We start from the raw sequence: 19,945 nt of genomic DNA, 5'->3' as shown, positions 1-19,945 counted from the left end.
GGAAAGAGTAGTGGGTGTCCGTGATGCCTGCATCAACTCCGTAGGTGCTGGATATATAAGCATCACGCCTACATATTGTCGGCCAACCCGTGTTGCTAGCGACAAGTGGGGGAACTATATACCCATCCATTTTCCATTAGCGAATGATCTGAGCATCATCGAGAAGCACTCTCGTACAAAGCTAGTGTGTCTACTTGTAACTGAGAGCATGACTCCCACTGCGCGGGGTCGTATTGCCGGCTACCCTAAGCAATCCCTTGAAATAATTGTTTAAAGTTTGAGAATGAATGGAGGCAATAAGGCGCCCTCGAGTCCCTAGTCATTTGATTTATCTCATAAAACTGAAGAGAATATTGCTATGCTGAGGGAATCTTCGGCGGTAACCAGCTACTAGATGGTTCGATTAGTCTTTCGCTCCCATACGCAGATTTGACGATCGACTCGCACGCTGAACCGCTGCGAGCCAGTGACTGCCCGAACCTTCCCCTAAGTCAATTACTCTTTGATAATGAATATTGATAAAGCTCTGGGAACAAATTCTAGAACATGAAGCAGTCATGAGAGTGCTTGGTGGGCTTTCTAGATGTTAGTTGAATCACTGGCGAATGTATAGTAAACAAGACATGGGTCGCTGCCAAGAGACTGCCACGGCCCTCTAATATTGCTTCAAGTCCTCGTTCCTCCACAAGTATATACATGCTTCGGATCCATGTATGGTCGTTTCAACGGGCGTACAACTAGAAATTTTTGTAAACCTATCCAATACTTCTAGCTAGTTATATCTGATTAGGCGTTCAAGAATAATCAAACCGAGAATATCATTGTTGAGATAGAAAGAGATTCGAGATAATTAGTTTGTAAAGGGTCTCCAAACTGCAACTTTCGTATTGAGTATATGGCGAAGGGATAATTCCCCTGATTTGACTTTACAAATTACACTCATAAACTCACAGACTGGATGAGTGCTATGTCAATATAGAAGTTGTATCAAAAAATCATTTTACTTGCTGAGATGAAGTTTATTGGCATTATACGTTATCTACTGAGGCTGTGAACCACAACCTTTTAGCACAGCTTCATTGAGAAAGTAGGACAGTACCTACTTAATTGGTATAGATGAATTCATCGCCTGAATTTTTCGACTCGAAAGCCAAATTTGTTCCATGATATCTGTGCTGCGTTCCCCTCGAGACAACAGCAGTGCTCCCGATATCAGTCTATATTTTTACTTGTGAATATTCGAGTTCGTATGTGCTACAAGCGCTGTGGAGTCTTCCAGATGAACTTGTTGGGACAATTACATTGAGAAGCCGCCGAACAATTACCCATAGCCCTGTATGGTGGTACTCACTTGCACGTAACTTTTGGCTAAAACGGGCGATACACAAATCATCACCCTCTTACAGGATTAGATAACACACAAAGCTGTGAATACCACCATGTTTAGTATTTAGGAGGTGTGCTGCACCCTATATCTCGATATAATTCTAATCATGCAGGGAAGAGCAGTCATTGTGACGCAGGAAATCTTTGCGTTTCGATGACTACTTTGTTGTTTGGCATGATTCTTGATGCGGAAGACGCCATATTTGAATTCTTTATATTCTCTGCTTTACTAGGTCAATGCTGAACTTCCTCCAGATTGAGCGCAAAATCTTCTCTCTTTGACGCAGCCGACTTCTTGAAGATACTATTATTAAACCAAGATTAAATGCAGGGTTATTATCTCGAATCTATATTACCCAGCATTCCGTGGTACACTTGAAGTAGCCCAGTGACAGACTGTTTAGAAAATACAAATTCTCAAATTCCAGTAACTCCTTCTTCCTCAATAGAGATAACTCGTTCGGCTGGGATATGCTGTTGTAGATCCAATGCTCATGGTCGTTCAATCTTTGGCCCAGCTGGTTTCAAGTAGAATCTTATGTTGGAAGCCTCGTATTCGCTTCAGATATTTGCGACAGTTATGGACGGTATCTCTACTCTATGTGTTCCCTCCTTGTGAACTGTCTGAGGTACACGCTATGTATTCCTTCCTTGTGAACTGTCTAAGGTAAGTCCTCCCTGATCCACTGCTGGCCAGTGTCCACCCTCAAAGTCTTCTGGGATTGTAACTTTTCGTAAAGCGTTTACATGCTGTCCCGCATTATAATCTCAAGTAGGACAAGACCATGTTTCTCTGCAGTATCAAGCGGGATATTTCTACCGCGGTCTTCTACTAGGACCTTAGCTCCGTTTTCAAGAAGGATAATACAACTGCCATGGCTGTGAATAACAGCTAAGTGATTAGGAGTGTGTCGGTCCAACCTATATATATTCACAGACACCCATTGCTCCAGAAGAGCAAAAGATGATTTCGCGGAATCCTCTTTCAGCGGCGTAATGCAAAGCTGTACATGTCTTGCCCAGACAACGAGCTTTGAACTCATGTCCGGCACAAATCAACCGAACTGCGCTGCGTGGACTATCGTGCAATAATTCTCTTATCAGAGCGAAATGGTCCTTAGATGCCCCATACCCATTTATATTGGCAGTTACCTTGTTGTTACCATCGGTAACAGCCATCCTCATAGCGGTGGATATTCCACTGAGTCCGATGGCCTTGCTTAATAAATATTACACCGCCTCCGGTTGGTTATAAAATGCTGTAGTATGCGAGAATCTACCCCCCGGTTCACCTCACGACGATCACCTTTTGAAGCCGCTAAGAGAGCGAAGCCTTTCGAGAAATTCGCGCACAAATAAATGTGCAAAAACAAAAGAGTTGTCACGAGACACCACAAGGTTGGTACAAACATCCAGGACCTCTGTTCCCGTAAGCGCTTCACCGGTGCTTACAACGTCTGGTTGGAGTACAGCTGTTGCAAGCAAGGAGAACGCCTTGATGGATATAATTTATTGAGCATACAGAAGTCATTGGAAGGTAAAAACATTGAGTATGGCAGAATTCTCAACAGATTCCATGATGCCGTCGTACATCTCCCAATAGGATACCTCCAGCGGCTCGGGGAGGTCACCAAATTGTGATCGAACATCTGCAGCCATTTTCAAGAGCTTGAGGGATTCGATTTAAAGCTCAACCCAAAGGAACCTGACATAAATTTAGAGCCTGAGTACTGGCGCCATGAGAAAGAGGTCGGTCAAGATCTTACATGCCTCTAGCTCCATCGAGTAATATTCGCATTGTTTGATCGTGGAGCTGCTCAGATAGATTTTCTCGGAGAAGCTTGGCTGCTGCTACGCGCTTTTGACTGGGCTTGTCAGTATGTATGACATACGAGATTTAGTAAATTACCATGCTATATCTATGAAACACTCACGTGAAAGTTCTGATATCTTCACCATCTGCTTCACTGTGAACAATTGGCGATCTATGGAGAAATAATGCAATGTCCAAGTTATTCCGACTAGATATGAATACTTTGAGTAGTGTATCCGTTGATCGCAAAAGCTTAGCCAGTGCACTCATTAGGTCCTGTCTGTCTCCATTATGAACCTCGGCAAGTGCGTCGATCACAATAGTCACTGCTGGATACTCTTCAAGCAGCTCGGGAATCACCCGAAGGCAATCTGATGTCTTCCATGCCTGGCCGTCAAAGTCAGATAATCCATCAATTGCGTCTTTGTATTGCTCAAGCACGGCCGAAAGAATTGCTCTATTTCCCCCGTGGTTGCTAGCTGGCGTAACAGACTTGCAATAACAGCCCTACACTGAGATCTCAAGGGTTCAGCGGGGTTTCGGGTGCAGTAAAGAATGCTAATTGGTTGTTCGGTTTCATGTTATACACGTCCAATGATGATAATTTTGTTATCCTACAGCCTGAGATGTCCTGCAACTACAAAACAAATGAGCAACTAGTATTACGCCAAGATTTGTACTGTTCGTTTCTTAGTAACCATTGGTCAGAATCTGGCAGTCATCCGTCGCCGGTTACTCGATAATGAGTTGCATAAGGTACCGTTGCATAAGGTACCGTAGAAATTGCTTTAAGTAATTTTGCAAGGAGCTCGGACTGAAGGCCATCATGTATCTTTGCAAGTCGGCTGTCTATGCGAGTAATCGGCTCCAATAATGATTACACTGTTTACCTGAGCTGCTCTACTGCTGTCACAGCTGCGTTGTAATCTTTCCCATAGTTTCTCTGCATCATATAAACTTGGCGCGAAAGGTCTGCAGATTTTCTGGCTTCAGCTAACTAGGCTAGCCGAGAAAGATCCCTCTAGGCGACTTTAACCACCGCAACTTCGTCAGCTAGGCGAGTTTTCGCATTCACAGTACTTTTGATCAGTTGAACTACAGTTCTTATTGTATAGTATCGTAGAACTCGAGAAAGATACCTGAGCACCATGGTGTAGATATCCAGACCGCACTTGATAGTGGCGCGTTGCTCGTGCCACTGGTAACATTCATCTTTCTTGATATTAGCTGCCGCAAGGACATCTAACATAATAGCCGAAGACTCTTGCTCCAAATCAATGGTAAGCTCAAATCTCTTGCGATATTCGTCGTGTAGCCGCATTCAGGCGGCTGACCACCTGGTCATGGTCTTGGATGCACCAAGCGCTCCATGTATTTTGTCGCTGGTAGCACAACCCATTTTGGCTTGAGTTGCGCTGAAAGAAGCACAACATCGGCTCAGCTGGAAAACGTGAGGGGTTCACGCGCTTCCAAGTGAGGCTGATAAAGAGATTGGCAACTCAGGCATCCGGAACCAGAAATTCCACGTGTTTCTATATGCAATCGCAATGTTTAGGTCAATCAGACTCCAAAAATGCGCCGTAAGTCAGCTGCAGAGCGACACTGTCTGTGACTCCCCTTCCTGGCAGTCTGCGAAGCTCCCATACGGAGACTGCAATCTGTTAGAGCTAAAAGTGCTCGGCAATATCTACGCAGGTCTTCAAATTTATCAATTAATCACAGCGGCTGATATTGGCGGTCGTTTAGAGATCTAGAAGACTGCTTGTTTGCACGAAAGAGCACGAGAGATCGCAATGCCACCAAGCAATGTGCGCTTGAATTCCGTCTCAAACAGCCCTCCTCGCACCTTAAGTTTACACTTGATCGTATATCTAGAGATCCTTCGATGGGCAGAGCCAACTGTTGAAACAAATAGACGCACCGGAGCAGAGGAACCATTGCTCGAGCGGTATAGGCACCGCGCTCTCAGTGAAACGAGGCCAAAGGCAGTGTGCAAGGCACAAGGCTGCATCGGGTAGATTTGCTCAAGAGGCGATGTGATAGATATTGGTGGGTGTTACAGCATCAACTCCCTACGCCGACGCATGAGTTGTTACATTTATTATCATGAGTTTGGTCAACGCATCTGTGTTGTGACAAATCTAGTGCTTGAGCAATGTATGTTTCACAATTGCAAACTACCCACTATACGTCGCTCTTTCTCACACCCGGGATCGACCAATCGACGATGCTGGCGGCTGGTCGTTGCGGTGTCGAGGACAAGGAAGTCCATTATAAAGATTTCTAAAATGCGCAGATTGCTAAGGCCAAGGGAGAAAATAAGAAACTTTGGCGGACTTGCGAGATTGCGCAATCATTGTGTAAGCAATTATCGAAACGCCCGGCGAGTATTTATAAGTATTGAACGCCACGCTCTCCTGGAACTTTCGTAGCGACTTCCCATCCATCAAGATCTTGGGTTTGATATTGACGTTGATTTACGCACTTGGACTTCTGACCAACGACGACTACGGCAACTAGCTTATGTCCAGCAGCACATGAGGCGCCTAACGGCTTAATAAGAGGATTTCATAGAGGAGTGAAAGATGGACAGCGAAATCAAAGATAAGAGGAAAGAGCGGAAGCATGCGCATGAGTAAGAGAGCAGCTTTGGGTCAACATGGTAGACTGTCAAAATCATCCCTTATCTGAAGCCTTCTCCTTTTTATCTCGGTTGTTCTATTCCTCGAAGGTATGTCATATTATGGCAATGGGCCACATTTAAGATTGGGCTTAACGAATGAAGTTTACTTCTACGTTATTTCTACTGGATATAGTGGTGGAAAACCATATCATACAGGTAGAAATCCATTTCATATCGCGGGGTTATTGTTATAGTTATATTATGCCGTTTCATAGTGAAACCGTCAAACTAACTGCTTTAGGGTCTCAAATTTGCTCACTCGATCCAGTACTAACCTTAGGTTAGCAGGGCTGGGAACCATTTGTGGCTAAATCCCATTAATCTAGATAAACTAAGGCTACAAGGACCAGCGCTAACGCACCGTACCAAGAACGCCCCATTTACTTGGTTCTGGACTTTGTGCAAGTCGATATGTGTGGTCAAGATACTGGTCGGGGGTGCTGAATGATATATTTACCACTCTTTTTCTTCCAGATGCCTATATTGAGTTTGTTGTGTCATGTAACATTGCTTGCTTTAATTGCATGCATGGCACGTTGCTGCACCCATCAGACCTGTACTTTTAGGACTGCGGCGACAACTTAGCCCATTTCGAGCTCGTGTACTGGCGAGCTGTTGGTATTAGGCGAGCGACACCTGAGTGCCCACGCCACAGTGTTGCATACACGATGTCACATTTCCTTTCACAATGGTGAGATACGATCACACTGGTCTTATTGTTTCACAACACTTCGTAATGGCTTCTCCAATGGATCATCATCGGCCGTGTAGTGTGTCAGCGCAATCCTGAAGTAATGTGCTTGGAATCGGTCCTATCGCTTCAAGTTCGGTCGCTTCGGAGTCAGCAATGATCTTAGGTTCTCAACACTCAGGAACATCTTGCAAGTATCTAGGTACCCTGAAGATATAAAGACGCGATAGATCCGTACGTAATGGCTGCTTGTTCAATTACCTCTCAGCCTCAATATAGTCCTATCAAAAAGAGCAACAGACATTAAACCAAGTATTTTAGTTCGTCGCAAACTCAAAACCAAACCATGATTTCCAAATACTTTCCCCTGGCTATGCTAGCCAGCCTCGTTGCCGCTTCTCCCCTCAAGGAGCGTGCTTCATACCCACCAATCTCACAATCCTCAGGATTTACACTTGTGGCCAATGTGACAGACACAAGTAAACCCATATTTGATCCGCCCGTCAACGGCTGGTCCCTGGTCGGAACCCATGTCGGCGCAGGCCAGAGCACTGCAGTGCTATCTCCAGGCGTAGGAAGCGTCTTCTTCGTCAACGGCACTGGGCAACAAGTCTCGAGCGCGTCTACATCCGTTGGCTTGCCGCCATTGACATCGACCAATATCGACGGGAACCCATATTATATCCCCATGGGCCTGCAATTCTCGACCAATGCGGAAGGAAACGAGGTGTACGTCGGACTCAATGTCGGGCTTGGTACCAGTGGCGCAGGCATTATTCCGGGCTTGCGCAGCCCATACGCCGAGCTGTTTGGCCCTTACGGAGGCACATTCGCTGTGTGCAACGAGTCTGAGCCGGCCTACGGTCGTCCACAGTACGCTGTGCGCTTGGAGGTGGACGGTGTCCAGGCAAACTGTGTCGCAATTAATTTGTTAGCGCAGTGCGCGGAATTGCCGGCGCTCAACGGTGTCGATGAGTTAGACATCATCGTCGAGGATGTGAAGTGCTATGAGAATGTTGCTGCGATCGACTGGAGCCAGTATTAAGATGTTATTTGAGGTGGTCTTCGGCCACTCAAATGTGGGATTGAGCCCTCAAGGGCGAATGCAGCAAATCGAATTGTACAGCAAGGAGTGCCAGATTAGATAATATTAATAATTAGCCAAGTTGATTCTACCCTAGGGAGCTGACCAAAGTCGCAAGTATTCATTGCATCATATATTTGATTGCCCTACTTGTTGTGTTTGGGGTTTGCATATCTAGGCTGGCAGGTTCGTTGCAGTGTCATTATCACTTGAGGTTAATGACACAGCAGGCGCTTCGATCAGAGTTACTAAGTTTACTGTACGGATCGATAAGGGCGATGAGAACCTCAGGCCTACGTAGAACCAAAAGCCTGTGTTGCGCCGATTCAATAAGCATGCGGAGCCTGCCAAGTGCTTACCTTACGCCCTTACGTGTATGCCAGACAGAAGAACAAACAAGTAAAGTCTTCTATTGAAAGCGCCGTACTTCTTGTCTATATTATTGCTGCAGTCACCCGATGTTTGGTATAGTTCTTTATTTACTTAACTTATATCTTTCGACCTTCCTTACAAGGGGTCTAGTGTAGCACACAGCTATGTCTACGCTGGTATTCGTCCAATTCGTCCTACCCCGTAACTACCTCATGGCGCTTAGTGCATCCCTACTCTAGGTTAGACTAAATGCAGTGAATGGCTAATCTGTGAGCTCTCGACAGATCTGATTGTCGTTTTGCTGCTCCCACCTCGGATTAGTTAGCGCTATAACCGTTGAGGGTTTCAACAAACATATTCTTCATATGGTCCAAATACTCGCGACAATATGGTTCCTGAGATGCAGAAAGGTTTCGAGAAATACTAAATCCATAATTTAACACATGCCATGTTCAAGACATGTTCTATCAAGGTCTGGGCAACACGGCTAATTCCAAATTAACTCAGGGCCTCCGCGCATACTGTCTCAATACTTCTAGACTAGACTAGTCTAGTCAAGAGCAAGACTTTTTACGCTACTTGGCAGCAGATTTCAATAAGCCATATCTTATGCACAAAGAATGGAGCTGCCACAGTTACAATCATCCCATACCTGATCGCAGTTACAAAGTCAAGTGGAACACGCAAAATCTACAAAGTGATCGAAATCGGTACTGAACTAGACATTGCCCTTTCAATTTAGTAGACCTCAATTCAGCATAGAAACTCTCATCGAAGAGACAAGTCCGTAAGCCTGATTTAGCAGCTTTAGTGGATCAAGAAATCTCATCAAAGTGCTGTGGCCATCACAACTACAGCATTCGCCTACTTATGCTTGTCGAAGATTGTGAGCTGTGACATTGCTGCTAAACATTTAACTACATTGCGCAGGAAAGAAAATCATTACAAAAGCTTTGATTTCTCTTCTATCTAGTTACGTTTATTAAGTTTGTGGTTCAGTGGCGCTATGTAAGATCTAACCTAAACATTTGCCGGGAAGAAAACCCTGGCGGTGCCAAGCATCAATGGTGCCACTTGCCAGGATAGCGCGGACCTAGTCTGTTGCCTGGCATGCGCGCCCTAATTGCTACAACCACTTTCCAGCTTGACCTTCTTCACCTGCGCCTTGATATAAAAACTTCAGGTACAGTAAAAGCGACTCTTCCATTATGCGTGCCAATTTTTCCTGTGATCAAACACTGCCAGTCAATAGAGCGCTACGGTTTTACTTCTTCCAGAGCCCGAAATGTCGGACGGCGGTAGTTCCATCCAATATCAAAGGAGTATTGGGACATCTAGTGACTTGGTGCGTATAGCAGCGCGCAAGCCACCGTTTTGACTGACATGAGACAGTCAAAAATGATCGAAAGCACCAAATATAATGCTGAGTTTAGCTTGGGTATGAGACCAGAAATTAAACAATTATATCGAACGGATGGCCGCTCGCACTGGGATGACTGGGATCCCGAGAATACCCCTATGGATGTCGAAGCAAGCTCCTACGCCCAGGAATGTGCTCTAATCGTCCGGAAATTGCCACAGCAAGACACGCATCAGATCGCCCTAGATTCCATCACTGTCCAAAGCCCATTGATAAAAAATGTACTCAACCTTGTGTTTGAAGGATATGAGGGCCTCGATACCCGCTTGAAGCAGCTCACATTCAGCGCGCCTTTTCATCCATTCTACTATCGGTGGCATCGACTAAGAAAGGTTCGCGATGATGAACAGGACTACGATACGAAAGTTCATATTGACCTCTTGTATACGATTCTGAAACAGGAAATCCTGCCCCATATTGAGGCGATGGAGGACTTTGTCAAGAATGAGGCGATCAACTATAACTATCTGTGGACGATCTTCGCTCCGGGAATGGAGCTTTACAGCAAGGTCAATAGCCAAGATCGAATGTTTTTGCTAACGAACACTAGCTACGGAGGTAACATGAGCGGAGAGTTTTTCTCCTTGGATTGCCAGTATATTGACTGCGATGGATCGACTTTTGGGCACATCACAACTTCGATCGACATCTACAAGTTTGAGGGTGTGAAGAAAATCACCGAACTCGATGTATTCCCCTGTCACTTACACCACGATGCTGAGGGTGTAGTTGAGCGGCTGCACGCGCGTGGTGAGAAAAGTGAGCAGTTGAATGGACTCCACCACGTGATGTATTCCGGATTTTATACAACCACATCTTCCAAGCAGGCCCGCAAGCGCTACGTACGTAAATGAGCGTTTTGATCTTAACTTGGAATCACTCAATATTAATAATTAGACAGGTCGAAAAAGGCCGCATCATCATCGATCCTCATACCTTCAAGATCTATGGTATGGGTAACCATGATCTCGAGTCAACCGTAACCGGATCACCTATAGTCTCGAGTAATGACGACGATTTCGGTTACAGTATGATACATAAGGCAACAAGCCAAGCTCTTCATCGCTTCATGGCGACCTTGGAGAAGTTCGAAAGGCAGAAAATGGCCGACTTGCAACATAGTTGTAGGTGGGCTAGCCATTTGTCGCGCTAGAGTCACAAAACTGATATTTAGACAGCGAACTATCTGACTCCCAGGCAACGATTACTGTGCACTCCGTACATCCGGGGCTACTGCCTCAGGACCAAGGCTTGGGGTGTGTAATTCTAATTCGCGAATCACAAATCTCGTTCCTAGGGCTAACCAAGTACTAGCTGAGTTTCATGTCGAGAACGTCAGCCCTGTATTCTGGAGCGAAGATGCATTCACAAAACTTGTGCTTCCTCATGGATATAAAGACATCATCCGAGCCTTTGTGCAGGAGCAATTATCCCGTGAAGACGACTTTGATGATATTATTTATGGAAAAGGTAGGAAGATACTCCCCACACCATGGGTACTAAGCAACTCGCTCATTCTACACCTTAGGCCGAGGCTTCATTATGTTGCTCAGCGGGGATCCTGGTATTGGTAAGACACTAACGGCAGAATCTGGTTCGTATTCCCTGCCTATGAAATTTCACCAAGTCAGCTAAACAGATCAGTCGCCGAAGAAATGCATCAGCCGCTATACTCCATGAGTGCCGGCGAACTGGGAGAGACAGCCACCGAAGTTGAAGAGTCCCTGGATAAAGTTCTGGAGCTTGTCAGCAAGTGGAACGCTATCCTGCTACTTGATGAGTGCGATATGTTTGTCGAGGCCCGCACAGCCACTGATATACGACGGAACCGTTTGATCTCAAGTAAGCCCATTTCTACACTCTTTACCACCGAACTCCTATTTCTAGGCCTTCGTTGACTAGTTTTCCTTTTCAGTCTTCTTGAAGAAGCTCGAATACTACCAAGGCGTGATGTTCCTTACGACAAACCACATCAGCAACTTTGATGCTGCTTTCGAATCGCGCATTCACCTCACTATCCGCTATCCTGCTCTAGACGCTAAGAGCAGACTGCTCATATGGAAAACCTTCGCCGAGGGGGGCAACACGGAAAGTCGACTCTCCGATAGCGATTTGGAACTGGTGGCAAAGCACGACTTGAATGGTAGACAGATCAAGAACATAATGAAAGCATCTCGTTTGCTTTCAAGACAGAGAAGGGAATCATTGTCTATAGATCACGTCGAGATAGTGTTGAGAGTCAAGCAAGGGAACTTCATCAGTAGCAATTAAGACTTAACCAGTTCAAGCTGGAGATATTTGGGTGATCAATACGTCTGACCTGAGATCGAACTAGAATCCGACTGAATGTAGTTATTGCTGGTCCGATCGTCCGTATGTGTGGAGCTTCTGCCACAATATGATGAAGTTCTTGAGACTTGAAAATGAGACGATAATGACCGAGTGAACATCTCTGTTGTGCACGATGCATCTGTAAGAGATCTCGGTAAAAAATATCGGCAGGGGAAGTAGAAGTGGGACACATGCTGCAAGATGCATCGTCGAGGTCGTTATCGCTAATACGGTTTACGACGAAATGGGCAACGCTCATGATCATCGTTGGTTGCGCTCAAGGAGAAGACACTAGCGAGGCCGAACGTGTAGCCCCAACAAAGCTTTAAACATTCCCGTGTAAAAAATAAAAAAGTCCCCTCCCTGCTGGCAAAATGGGAAGATAGAAACGAAGAGTTAGAGGAGAATAAGCACATTTGGGTATTATACGCCGTAGATCGGCCAGTGTCAGCTAATGTTCGTCGGTCGCTGCAATCGGCGGCACAAACTTAGCTGCATAAAATATGGCCACTCCGGGAAATTGTCGCACGAGTTGTCGAGATTGCAATGGAATGCTTCTTGGCAAGATGCTGAGTTGTATCTCCGGGGGAAGCACTCAGTCACAGACCTTATTCCCATCCGCATTACGGATCATGATCGCTCCAACGCACTAGATCTCGGTGCGTGAGTAAGCTCCAAGACTGCTGCGATTGGGTGGGATGGTCGCGACCCACTCGATGATAAGAGGCATACACTTTTCCATCTACTCTTCACGTCGTTGGGGTTGGGAAGCAAAGACACTGCTCAGTAATTTCTATGAGAATAGCCAGATCAAATGCACGCAATGTTAAGGCTCGATTCTGGGTAGAAATTTAAGACCTATCCGCCGTGTGGTACAAGTGAGATTATGATAGTCCTGAAAATTGCTCTATACATGTGATAACACGTGGCACAGGTTCTACTTGCTACCAACCGCGAACCACTTTCGCCAGACATCCATTCACCTCGAACTACGCGCTCCTCTTCACTGGTACCATTATCATACCATGATTCTGTCAAAAGCTTTCATGCTTCTGCTTAGATGACCAGCTACTGCTTGCTAGGCAGGTAACTCTCATCGGCAGTCGTGTCAGCGCGCTTCGAGGGGAGGTAACTCTCATCAGCAGTCGTGTCAGCGCGCTTCGAGGGGAGGTAGCTCTCATCAGCAGTTGTGTCAGCGCGCTTTGAGGGATAGTAGCTCTCATCGGCAGTCGTGTCAGCGCGCTTCGAGGGGAAGTAGCTCTCATCGGCAGTCGTGTCAGCGCGCTTCGAGGGGAAGTAGCTCTCATCGGCAGTCGTGTCAGCGCGCTTTGAGGGATAGTAGCTCTCGTCGGCAGTCGTGTCAGCACGCTTCGAGGGGAGGTAGCTCTCGTCCGCTGTGGTATCGGCTGCTCATCATAGTTAGAGGGTTTGGACCACTATACTCACGTATATATGAGATGTAGGCATACCACGTGGGACGGCAGGAAGGGCCATAACGCCAGCGGCGAGAAGAGTAACGAGGTTGTAAAACTTCATTTTGTCGGTCGAAGTTCAACAAAATACTTAACTGATCTTTCTTTGTGTGTTCTAGGAAGATACTGTTTCGATCAGGGTTTAGGTATGGAGGACCACGGTAGGCACTTATACCACCGTATATCCAGTGTCGGCTACGATATTACGCCTGGTTATGGTGAGACCACTGAACACCGTAGCCATGATTTGACAGCGGCAAAAGTCCTAGGTGACATATCGGAGTGTCTATTGGGGCAGTGATAAGAACCCCTCTTCTGTGATGCTGGGTTGGTCGGTTTCATCTTGGCGCTGCATGTTGATTTCGATTCTTGTTATTCCAATGGCGACTTTGAGGGGAAATCTGCTAACGCGGCGATCTTGTTGTGATTGCAGATTTTGCCTTCCACGACTTACGGTTCTCGCAGCTGACCACTAGCTATAGTATATCCCCGCGAGGCTAATTCAGGAAGGAGTATCAATATACGTATGTGTCTTTCATCAACTCCTAGGATCATACGCATTATGATTGGTTACCATCGCGATGCTGACAGCACGGCGATCGATACGATTTGGTCTATATCGGCATCTCCACGAAGGTCGTCTGTAGTTCACATTGGAAGCGGGAATTCGCGGCATTATCTTGCGCAGTATCTGCCTGCGATTGTCGAAAAGTACCATCAGCGAGTCGAACATAGGATTGACTATACGGGTCGCTGCTCCACTATGTTATGCCCTTGTGGCGCACGAGGTCGCGGCTCTGGATATAGCACGCCAGGAGGACCGATCGAGATACATGTTCTTGAGCCTCCACACCTGTCAGGCTATGTTTTCTCGACATACACTGTAATTGAGGGGGTCGGAAATGTATGTCAAAATGGACAAGCTTGAGAAGCGATTCCAGCAGTGGAAGGTGGACAGGCGAAGGATTTCGGCCAAGCCGCTAGCAATGTACCACACTTCTAGGACATGGGCCTAGCAAAGGAACATACGATGCCTACTTCAACGGCCGCTTGTTGGTTTCGAATTTTGAAATATCCCTATACCGGCTGTGCAACGTCACGGCTCGTGAATAGAAAAAGTTTCACACGGTTTCATGGTCTCTCATGTCCGCACTCCTGTCTTACGCAGTTTGCGATCGTCACCTCAACAGAAACGCCGAAAATGCACCAGCAAGATGAAACAGCAGAGTATGAACGACTTTATGCCGATCGCTCATCTGGCGAAAAGTCGGATGGTTCATTTGACGACGAGGAAGATTCAAAATTAGCTTTACCAAGAGGTCGTAGCTGGTGGTTATCATGGCGCGGTTGGATACTTCATCTGGGGCTGCCCCTTGTATATACCGTTATATTCATTGAAGCCATGTCACATGTGTGGAGAGGTGATGGAGGAATGTTCAGTCTAGTTGAATGTGAGTTGACTCTCACCATTGGCATTGCTATGACTTACTTGGAATAAGCCCCGGCAAAGTACATCGGCAAAAAGACACATCTTGAAGTTTTCCCGCTGGACAAGTTCCTTGAAGGCCCGTATACCGGGCAGCCCGGACCAGAGCTGGACGAAGTATGGGGTGATCTACTACAATGTAGGTCAAACTTTAGGATAGCACCAACTCGGTAATCTGGTCTACCTCGTAGGCTGACGCAATTCTCTAATCCAGATAACAACATGCGGATACCTGACGAAATGGTTCAAACTCTGGGACGGGAGTACCAAGGAGTCAAACTGCCCGACGGGGGATATCTGGGGGTATTGAGCGTCTTCCACGAATTACACTGCATTGTCAGTTGGCTTTCCATCTTCACATTGATTTCAGATGGTCATGTTGACTTACGTGGTTGCAGAAAAGAGTGTTTCGAACAATACACTCAGATTACTACTTCCCTAACGCCACTGCAGAGATGCGCAAGGAGTTTACCGAGCACGCCGGTATGTGACTGCTACATGTAAATCATGTCCCACAGTCTGCATGACTTGATGACTGACCTGAGTACCTATCTTTCAGAGCATTGCCTCGAACTCTTCAGAATGTCGGCTATGTGCCGCGGCGATGTCTCAGTCCTCACACACAGATGGGTGGACGGGGATTTGTTGCCGCACGTGAATCAGAGCTCTCCGCACCAATGTGTGGATTGGAGTCAAGTCATGGACTTTGCCGAATCTGCATCGGTCGACGTCTTCCGTAAGGACTATATCATTAACCCAGAAACTGGTAAGAGATGCCCGGCCCCATATCATCGAAAACATTGCTGACTTTTAGAAACAGGTACTAACCCGTATTGGCACGAATGATATTATTTGAGTAGGAGAGCATAATGCAGCTACCAGAGCCGTTACAGACAGCACTGATAATAAATTATCCCCACCGTGAAGAGCGTGGACGTTATCATGACAGCATTAAACCAGCATACTTGCCACATTGCTATGACTTTTGTAAGAATGTTGGCTTTTAATCTGTCTGAGTTATCCCGCTTCGTAATAGGGGGCCCTGGAGATATAAGCCCTAGAGTTGTCGCCGCTGTAACGATTTGAGGACCTACTATTGTCTCGTTATAGTTGTATGTGATATTTGCTAAAGCGTTATGTGGAGCGAAGGGGCTCAAACAAGATAATTAAGGCCCACCTATCATGATGTACGGAGTAGTGAGCATGAGTTGTAGTCGTGCTTAGTTTTGTGCTAAAACGTTTTAACGTGGTATTGAGAATACAGAAATCGACAGCGGGACTCGACGCACCAAATCTTTCCATACCGTCACGATGAACATCGCCCTGAAGAGTTTATAGGGCGATGTTCTGTTGCCGATCGCATTCTTACTATTAGATTAGGAACAAACAAGGTCACAGCCGCCATCCACGGGTTCACATTGCCAAATATGTTGTCGGGCACCGCTTCAGAGCTTCCGACAATGCTTGCATCCGCACAAAGCCTTTTCGTTCTCCGACGGGTCTGCCATGATATACAGCGAGAGAAAAGTATGGACTGGTGCAAACAGGGTCAAAGTTCACGACCAGACTACATACAAATTTGAACGCAGCTGAGTAGTAGCGACATAGCTAAAACTACTGCTGGGAAAAGTACAGTTCGGTGAAAACGTTGCCGTCGCCATAGTGTGGGTGCAAGACTCACACAAAATGTGCAACTACAAATCTACAAAAACATTTATGCAGAGACTAAGGGACACCGCGAACTTGCGTTCTCAGTCATGGCCTATCCTCGAAATGTATGTCGGTACGACATAAAGAGAAATGCGCGAGAGGAGCGGAGAAAGGAGAGGTAACCCTCTGCAATGAGGAATGCGGGGGACAAGACGCCTTTGTGTGACACGAACGCACATCCCCCACTTAATTCATCTGTAAGCTGTGGAGCATACAAGTGATTCACTTCAACTGAGCTAGGATATAGGTCGGGAGGATTACACTTTAAACCTATCAATTTTCTTCCTAATTCTTTTGGTAGATAATTTTATAGTATTTATGTTATAATTGCTCCTAAATCAAAACTAATATAGCTCTTGCCTCATGTCATAATCCAGTCATGGTGTCCAAGTCGGGCGCCCCTACCGCCGATTGCAACATGCACGAGGGGAGATGGGTCAGGGTGTGAGAGGCTTGATTCTAGTGCAACCATACAAACCGGCAGCCGAATTCCGCCCAGTTCCATTCGATCTCTAACTCACTACCGGATTCAATGAATTCAGCATCAACATTCGCAGTCATGGCGGCGACTACAGGTACTCAGGATCATTATGCTACACCCGCGGACTGGAATAAACACCGCGAATTGATCACAACCCTGTATCAGGATCAGCATATTACTCTTAAGGAGGTTATCGGTCATATGCGAGTTCATCACAGGTTCAATGCCACGTAAGTGCAATAACAGACACTTGTCGACGAACTTCCGACTAAGTCTACTCTAAGACCCAAGATGTACAAATATCGCCTTAGACAATAGAATCTACGAAAGGACTTGCGTTTTGCCGACGTACAGAAGCTCGTTTACTCTGGCGAGGACCATGGCGCTATCCCAGAAATTCGTAGCCAAAAAGGAAGCAATGAGAGATATATCAAATACATGAGGAACAAAAGCGCACAATTGCCTTATCATCTTCCCCAACTCGCCCTTGATGGCGAGCGGCGCCAAATAAGATGCATCACAGGGTCTGGCAAGATTAATCTGTCTCTTTCTATTCGATTCTTGACCTGTAGCTAAGACCCCGGTAGCACTATCGCGTATGCCGCGTTCGCCCGATGATCTCAAGGCTCTGGAGAGTTGCATTCAAGCAATGCGTGGTTATATTGCAGGAAACATAGACTCCAGAGCCTGGAAACGTGATGCTTCAAATTCCTTGCAAACAAGTACCATCGGGACCCAGTGGCACGACAGAATGTGTATGGCCACATCATGGCTTCGGAAGGGTAAGGTCGACTCAGCGTTTAGGATATTTCGAAAGTGCACCCATAATTACGAGAAGATATTGGTTGCCTTCGAACCTAGGCTTTTCATTATCACTTGTCACGCCATACTGCGCCTAGCTGGGAAATGGCCCGATTTAGGACGTTCCATTCTACAGCAGATGTACGCACTTGCGACAATAACGTTCCAAACTCCGGATTACCCGGTCGTGACTTTTCTACGCTCCATCTTGAAGCTTGGTAAGTGCAAGTGTAGACAGAGATCACAGGGCTCTGACAATATCAAATTCAGGATCCGCAAAATTTCGAGAGTTTGGGCTTGCCTATGCACGAAATTGTGTCGCAGTCTTCCAAGAGCATCTGTTACAGACAAGCCAGTTTCTAGTAGATATTACTATTGAAACGACCACAGACCTTGTCTCCTTCGGAGTCATGGATGGCGCATCTGCGATATCTGCGTTGTCGGAATTGGTCACAGCCTTGCAACCATTGAAAGAAAGATGCCTAGACGTACTTTCTATCAAAACCAGAATCGCTTGGAACTATTATCGGATGGGTAATTGTGTGCAAGGATTATCATTAACTACAAATATCATCTCGGAATCTCATAGGTGAGTTGACTGCCTGGACTTTCCCGTCGATCCAAGCGTGGTCTGCAGATGATAATGAGGTTGCTGACGTTTTTCAAAAAGTTACCCGCCCAGCCCCGATCAGGCGGAAGTAGTCAGGGGTTGTCATGTACTTTCTTTTTGTACTAACCGGAGACTTAGATATTTACTAGATGCTACTGTTGCCGGGGAAGAACTTGTCAAATATTGCATTGCCACTTACGGCATTGGACATAAAAATACGGTTGACGTTCTGAGCGACTACATGGACTTTTTGAAGGAAGATGGAGACCTCAGCGTCCTAAATTCGATATCTCAGACTCTTCATAAGGCAGTGGACCAGATTTACAATGATGAGGACATATAATCACTTTTGATCCATGTCTTTGGGTCACGGTAGCAAGGTGATTTGGTAATGCGCCGGGGACTATCGCCCACGAGCGCCCCGCCTGTGGACGTCTCAACCCATTCGCAAGCACTGCAAGTGGTTTTCAAATGTCTGGTGTCTGCGCTGCACCTAACTGTATTGAGAAGGAGAGCGTCAAATATCGTGTCGTGACTGTACCGGACGAGTTCATGAAGAATATGTTGATTAGTCAATTAGTTGAGTACCAGTGGAGCGTTAGATTATGTAAATGATGATGGATGACTGATAAGGTTCGAAATATAGGTAATTGGAAAGTATTTCAACAGTCACTGTGCGAACCGGCACGCTTTACTCTTCGTGAGCCATCCGTGCAACCAAGAAAGTTGGGCTAGGCTCATTTGGTTTAAATACTCAGTAATGGCACGATAAGAAAATTGCTTGGGTTGCACATATGGGGAGAGTACTGGACACATCGTTATCTGGAAACGTTGACCAGGGCGATGCATATGCCAAATCGACCAAAATAACAACACAGGGTCGTGTGTGAGTTGTAACAATCGGAGATCCATCCAACCTTGGCCAACTTCTCTCAATACTGACGTAATCTACTTTCGGGAACTCAAGATCAGAATCGTTGCTTAACGGATTTCAGCGATCTCCGCGTATCGATTGCCAGCAGGTTGATAAGTTTAACAAATTATTTCATTTATTCTTATTTTATTTTGTGCCAGTGGACCCCAAGAAGCAGCGACAGTTGGATCTTTGGAAAGAAAATGACCAATGTGCTAGATGGATGTTGGCGCTCGGCCACTAGAAATCCATACTGCTGGATTAGGGGCACCGTATATAGCGACATTCACCTACCAACTCATTTCATAAATGCTGGTCTTTCTACATGGTCTTGAGGGTTCAGGTTTGGATTTGGATTTCTAATTTTTCCTATTTCCTGTTTTCTTTTTTCATCGGTGGTATGACGGACTTGAAAAGTAAATGTCGTTGTGAGCAATCGAAGGAATTTACCCTGGATATTTACCCGGTCGTTGGTCTTGGCTTATGGTCTTGGGTCTTGGCGCAGAACTTCAAAATGGACGTTCTCATATTAAATGGTGCTATTTCAAGGCTTCAGATGTAGCCAAGGCGGCATAAACGCAGGTACAGCGGCGAATGAGACCCCGATGTCTTCCGGACGCCCGAGGCAGATCATGGCATAGTGTTTTGTCATCATCCGGCAGCATCATTTAATGATCGATTGCCCTCGACTC

General features: G+C 46.1%; 6 protein-coding genes across 6 annotated transcripts; 4 read left to right on the top strand and 2 right to left on the bottom strand.

Moving 5' to 3' along the window:
• Positions 1–3,385: 3,385 nt before the first annotated feature.
• BKA67DRAFT_487827 (uncharacterized protein) lies at positions 3,386–3,604 on the bottom strand (the record flags this gene model as incomplete). Its single annotated transcript, XM_046096938.1, has 1 exon — positions 3,386–3,604. A coding segment is annotated over one exon (219 nt), but the record flags the coding sequence as incomplete, so codon positions are not given.
• Positions 3,605–6,517: 2,913 nt separating this feature from the next.
• On the top strand, positions 6,518–7,863 carry BKA67DRAFT_588326 (uncharacterized protein). The gene has a single exon (XM_046104372.1). It carries the CDS (start codon positions 6,920–6,922, stop codon positions 7,616–7,618), a length of 699 nt encoding a protein of 232 aa, XP_045951105.1. The 5' UTR covers positions 6,518–6,919; the 3' UTR covers positions 7,619–7,863.
• A 1,308-nt stretch (positions 7,864–9,171) lies between these two features.
• Positions 9,172–11,733, top strand: BKA67DRAFT_588325 (P-loop containing nucleoside triphosphate hydrolase protein). The gene is made up of 8 exons (XM_046104371.1): positions 9,172–9,374; positions 9,422–10,291; positions 10,351–10,573; positions 10,628–10,705; positions 10,764–10,919; positions 10,978–11,043; positions 11,094–11,291; positions 11,365–11,733. Exons 1-8 carry the CDS (start codon positions 9,315–9,317, stop codon positions 11,718–11,720), a joined length of 2,007 nt encoding a protein of 668 aa, XP_045951104.1. The 5' UTR covers positions 9,172–9,314; the 3' UTR covers positions 11,721–11,733.
• Positions 11,734–12,848: 1,115 nt separating this feature from the next.
• On the bottom strand, positions 12,849–13,316 carry BKA67DRAFT_665401 (uncharacterized protein; the record flags this gene model as incomplete). Its single annotated transcript, XM_046108546.1, has 2 exons — positions 12,849–13,186; positions 13,250–13,316. 2 exons carry the CDS (start codon positions 13,314–13,316, stop codon positions 12,849–12,851), a joined length of 405 nt encoding a protein of 134 aa, XP_045951103.1.
• Positions 13,317–14,453: 1,137 nt separating this feature from the next.
• Positions 14,454–15,545, top strand: BKA67DRAFT_528553 (uncharacterized protein; the record flags this gene model as incomplete). Its single annotated transcript, XM_046098954.1, has 5 exons — positions 14,454–14,703; positions 14,752–14,877; positions 14,953–15,074; positions 15,137–15,221; positions 15,298–15,545. 5 exons carry the CDS (start codon positions 14,454–14,456, stop codon positions 15,543–15,545), a joined length of 831 nt encoding a protein of 276 aa, XP_045951102.1.
• A 1,842-nt stretch (positions 15,546–17,387) lies between these two features.
• On the top strand, positions 17,388–18,846 carry BKA67DRAFT_139462 (uncharacterized protein). The gene is made up of 3 exons (XM_046095052.1): positions 17,388–17,948; positions 18,001–18,319; positions 18,401–18,846. The coding sequence occupies exons 1-3, from the start codon at positions 17,528–17,530 to the stop codon at positions 18,681–18,683; spliced, it is 1,023 nt and encodes a 340-aa protein (XP_045951101.1). The 5' UTR covers positions 17,388–17,527; the 3' UTR covers positions 18,684–18,846.
• Positions 18,847–19,945: the final 1,099 nt, after the last annotated feature.

Source organism: Truncatella angustata (assembly GCF_020726525.1).
Source record: "Truncatella angustata strain MPI-SDFR-AT-0073 chromosome Unknown BKA67scaffold_14, whole genome shotgun sequence".
NCBI classification, from domain to species: Eukaryota; Fungi; Ascomycota; class Sordariomycetes; order Amphisphaeriales; family Sporocadaceae; genus Truncatella; species Truncatella angustata.
The sequence above is the reverse complement of the archived record's forward strand: the minus strand, read 5'-3'. Positions and strand labels throughout refer to the sequence as shown.